Source organism: Pangasianodon hypophthalmus, chromosome 10, assembly GCF_027358585.1.
Source record: "Pangasianodon hypophthalmus isolate fPanHyp1 chromosome 10, fPanHyp1.pri, whole genome shotgun sequence".
Taxonomy (NCBI): domain Eukaryota; kingdom Metazoa; phylum Chordata; class Actinopteri; order Siluriformes; family Pangasiidae; genus Pangasianodon; species Pangasianodon hypophthalmus.
The window spans coordinates 786,458-791,457 of NC_069719.1; the positions used below are offsets into that span (position 1 = coordinate 786,458).

The window sequence follows — 5,000 nt, forward strand, 5'->3', positions numbered from 1 at the left end:
AATCAACGCCTTCTGACCAATCAGAATGCAGGATTCAGCAGCACTGTGGTGTATAAAAAGAGATGATGATAGTAAAGAACATCTGTTGAACAAAAATAGAGTTTTACTTGTTTTAGTTACAGAGAGTGAGAATTCTCACATGGACGTGTATTTATTTATTTGTTTGTTTGTTTGTTTGTTTTCTCCTCAGGTCTTTGATGTACAGCGAGGCGAACAGGAGAGAGACGTTCACGTCGTGGCCTCACGCCGGGTACAGGTGGGCTCAACCGGACCCCATGGCCCAGGCCGGCTTCTACCACCAGGTACCTCCTGCACTCCAGACATCTCTTTCATCTCAGGGGCGTGTAAACAGTTTAAAACGCTAGTGAGGTGTTTTATAAATGCGTCCGGCTCGATATTCCTGCGCGACTCGTTATGGAGATGTAACGGACCGTCAGCGAGGAACACGGACCTGCTTTTGGTTTAGCTTTGGTTTTGTCAGTGGGAATCCCCGGCACCGTGAGCCGCCTCCTCTGCACCTCCTCATACGGTGCCACCCCGAATGCCAAAGAGGCCGAGTCGGGACGGTTACCACGGAGACGGCGGTACTCCTTCAGATCACGTGCCCTGTTGTCATGCCGACAGAGCCTTGCGAGGACGAGGAGAATGGCAGGCTCTGTTTTAAAGGATGAAAAGGATGGCGTTCGTGTTTGATCTCGTGTTTGATCTCGACTTCACGCTCGCCGCGTTTGACCTTGTAGACGTCTCGTTTACGTCACCTCACGTTGGGCCTCGTTTATCAAAAGCGTAGTAAAGTCAGATTTATAAAAGTTTCCAAAACGCTGATTTTCTTTGTCCTCATATGTGTACGTTGATTGCGTTCCCAGTGCAGCTCATTTGCATTTAGCGACGCCCACAAAACTCCATAAAAGGTAAAGTGCACAGAGCTGAGAGCAAGAAATGACCAATCAGGGTAAAGCCTGAAAAAAACAGAAGTGGAAGTTATTTTAACTCACTTCTCTGCCGGTAAAAATATTAAATAAAACCGAATAAAAAACAAAAACATGTCACAATGAAAGCGCGAGCTGCACGCGCTCAAAGCAGTTCGACTACGATTAAAATTTTTATTTATTAAACAATGACACGTCATACTTTTTATCCATTTATAGTTACATTTAAAGTTTGTCAAACAGTTGAGTTCCTGTTGTCGCTTACGTTATAGCAGCTATAAACACTCGTTCTCTCACCAGCGTCTCTTTATTCTCTCTTCAAGTTAATAAGAGAAAAAAAATCGCAGCTTGTTCCGCATGTTAGTGAGAAACCGCAAAGAAGCGTAAACTCCTCTGTCCTGAAGACGTCGGAAAACTTTCGGAAAAGTTACAGCTTTACCTCTCACACTGGAGACTCCTTCCATGAATGTTACATAAACATCTCTTTAGTTTTAGAAATCTTGACCATATCAACGAGTTCACATATTTTCCCTGTGAATGAGCTGTTGCTATAGAAACAGTAACGTATTAGAGCGAGTGTGTTGGTGTAATCTGACCAATCAGAATCCAGAGTTCAGCACTGCTGTGGTGTGGTAGATCGTCGTGTGATGTTTAGAACTTTATGGATGTTTATGTACACAGGGCTCGCAAAATTTCAAAATCCCTGGTAGCCCTTCGGCGAGGCTCTCTTCAGAAATGAATTTAAGTGGCCCAAAAAAAAAGACATTATTTTTAATGTAGAATATTGTAAAGGAGACAAAACATCAATCAAAAACATTTTCAAAACACAAATAACAACAATCGTCTAAAATAATCAAATTACAATCATCAATACAAATCTTTGTTTCTAACTGAACTGAAATTTCTATCAACTTGTAAAAATAATATAGAACATAATTCAGTCTTGTGTCAGATTCTGAATCTGAAATATCAACACACACGTCTATCAGCGGTTTTCTCCACCGACCATATTACATTTTGGGAGCCCGACTGGATGACTCAATATTCAATTTCAATTCAATTCAGTTTTATTTGTATAGCGCTTTTAACAATGAACATTGTCTCAAAGCAGCTTTACAGAACATAAGAAACAAAAAACATGCAAACAGTCCTAGATGTTAGACAGAATTATCCCTAGTGAGCAAGTCTGAGGCGACTGAGGCGACTGTGGAGAGGAAAAACTCCCTGAGATGAGATGAGGAAGAAACCTTGAGAGGAACCAGACTCAGAAGGGAACCATCCTCATCTGGGTGACACTGGGAGAGTGTGATATGAACAATGTCCTTTCTGTATTTATATTTATAGTCATGTAGGTTGTCCACATAGTCCACAAAGTCCACATAGGGTTGGCAGCGATGCTTTTAATACCCAAATCCTCACGAGGCAGAAACCGGCTGGAGCAGGTCCATCTCTGGAAGCCTCAGGATCTTCGTAGGGTTGGACTCGTCTACTGGAGCTGGCACAATCTCTATGTGCCTCGGGATGGGTAGAAGAAGGGAAACACATGGAAAGGAATTAGCGTAGCTGCTGTTCATAATATTAGCAAGCACTAAATCATAATGTGCAGTTAATCAGATGTACTGAAGTACAAGGTTATGGTGTGTGTTAAGTGTTAAGTGTATGCCTGTACGTTTGAACTGGGAGACTGTGTCTGAGCCCCGAACACTGTCAGGAAGGCTGTTCCAAAGTTTAGGAGCTAAATACGAAAACGCTCTACCTCCTTTTGTAGTTTTTTTATTTTCTTTGAACTACCAGAAGTCCGGAGTTCTGAGATCTTAAGGAGCGTGGTGGATTGTGTCGTGTTAGAAGACATGGGCTACATACGTGGGAGCTAAACCGTTTAGAGCCTTGTATCCCCGGGACGTCAGGCTAGCGATTTTGCGAGCGCTGGTACATGCTCACGTTTGTCTAAAAACAGGAAACACACATTCAGAAGCTTGTTTTTTTTTTCCCTCTGGACAGCCTGCGTCTACAGGAGACGACCGGGCCATGTGCTTCACCTGCAGCGTGTGTCTGGTCTGCTGGGAGCCTACTGATGAGCCATGGTGGGTTTCATACACACACACACACACACACACACACACACACACTTAGACGCTGACATGCTAAATAAATAAAAGGCGCTTTAACGTTATAATCCCCTGTGTGTGTGTGTGTATGTGTGTGTGTGTCAGGTCCGAGCACGAGCGCCACTCGCCCAACTGCCCGTTCGTCAAGGGAGAACACACCCAGAACGTTCCTCTGTCCGTCACCCTGGCGACAAGCCCCGCCCAGTTCCCCAGCTCCGACTGCTCCGATAAGATCTCCTGCTACGGCTTCGGCAGCTGCCCGCACTTCCTAGCCACGGCCACCAAGAGAGGCAAGATCTGCGTCTGGGACGTGTCCAAGCTCATGAAGGTAGCGTGGAGACGTCTCCGAGATCCGAGACGACCGTTTAAATCGCTCGGGATTAAACTGCACATAAAGAGCGATTACAGGAAATCAGTCACCTTTAAACACCTTTATAAACTAATCTAATCTGTATTTTTAAATTATATACGTGTCTCATTAAATATTTTTTATTCTGTAGTGTGTTAAATAAATGGACTTTTTTTTTTTTTGGCCAAAATTTATATTATAATGTTTATAATATTATAAAATCTAAAATTATAAACTATAATGCAAAGTTACAGATTTTGAGATTTAAATTTTTTTTTTTTTTTTACCTTAACTACATCTAAAAAAAAAAAATACAAGTTTTATTTATTTAAAAAAATGATCCTATTTTAGAATTATTAAAATTAAATAAATGATGAACTGCTTTGATTAAATGTTTTAAGTTTATGTATTTAATTATTTATTCTGTAGTGTATTAAGTCCTTTTTTTTTTTTTTGGCTGATGTTTTTGTACAAAATTTGCCTTTAAACAAAAATAATGTGAAGTTACAGATTTTAAGATTTAAAAAAAAAATTAAAAATTCAGTACCTTAAATACATCTATAAAAAAAATACAGATTTTATTTATTTATTTATTTATTTTAGAATGATTAAAATTAAACAAACAATGAACTACTTTGATTAAATTAAACGTTTTAAGTTTATTTATATATTTAATTATTTATGGAATTAATGTTAATATTATTTAGTAATAATTTTATCATTTGAGAATAACATTTGATTTCAATAATATTAATTTAATTTAAATTTAATTATGATGATTATTATTATTATTATCAGAATTCTATAAATAAATAAGTGAAAATGTAAAATAAATGAATCAATTACTTAAGAACTTAAAAAAATAGAAATAATCTAAATTATAAATAAAAATGAAGAGCGTTCAGGTTTATATTCATCATCCGACACTTTTATTTATCTTACCAGCTGTGAATGAGGGAAGAAAACGAAAACGAGCTGAACAAAACGAACTTGCTGCAGATTTTTATCAAAATTTACGAACGTTGCTGTAAATGAAGATCTGATTTAAATAAAACCTGAATACTGCGGAGGACGTGTGACCTTTACACTTGTTTCGAGCAAGTTGTTCCACTCCAGAAAACTCTACTTCATGAAAGCAGACTAGCTGCTGAACTCGTATCATAGCTCCATCTCGTCACGCTAACGTTCTGCATCAACGACTAGAACGACAAAACCGTTTAACCAAGAATATCTCCGAAAATACTTTTTATTTTAATAATTGTTCAGTGGTTCTACACACCTGTGTCAGCGTTAATGATAGTGATGATGATGATGATGGAAGTATAGAAAGAGTCATTAAAAACAACAGTGATGCTAAAAGAAATAAGAAAAAGGAGAACGCGTGTTTATATAACCATTAGCCTTTATGAGTAAGTGCCACTAGCCAATCACAGCGCAGGAGGCGGGGCTTATACACGCTGTACACTCTCAGCTTCTCAGAAGATTTACAGTTTAATGTTAGACTCAGGATTTATCATCAGCTGTGTGTGTGTGTGTGTGTGTGTGTGTGTGTGTGTGTGTGTGTGTGTGTGTGTGTAGGTGCATTTAAAGTTCGAGGTGAACCCGTATGACCCG

The 5,000-nt window shown here is 39.1% G+C and overlaps 1 protein-coding gene across 9 annotated transcripts in view; it reads left to right on the plus strand.

Annotated features, from left to right (window-relative positions):
* Positions 1-5,000, plus strand: part of birc6 (baculoviral IAP repeat containing 6) — a 120,920-nt gene that overhangs the window by 23,124 nt on the left and 92,796 nt on the right. For all 9 annotated transcript variants that reach the window (XM_053237756.1, XM_053237759.1, XM_053237762.1 and 6 more), the window contains exons 5-8: positions 191-302; positions 2,931-3,013; positions 3,143-3,365; positions 4,965-5,000. The exon at positions 4,965-5,000 is cut by the window's right edge and continues 134 nt beyond it. In XM_053237756.1, coding sequence (XP_053093731.1) covers positions 191-302; positions 2,931-3,013; positions 3,143-3,365; positions 4,965-5,000 — 454 coding nt within the window. The remainder of the gene's footprint in view (positions 1-190; positions 303-2,930; positions 3,014-3,142; positions 3,366-4,964) is intronic.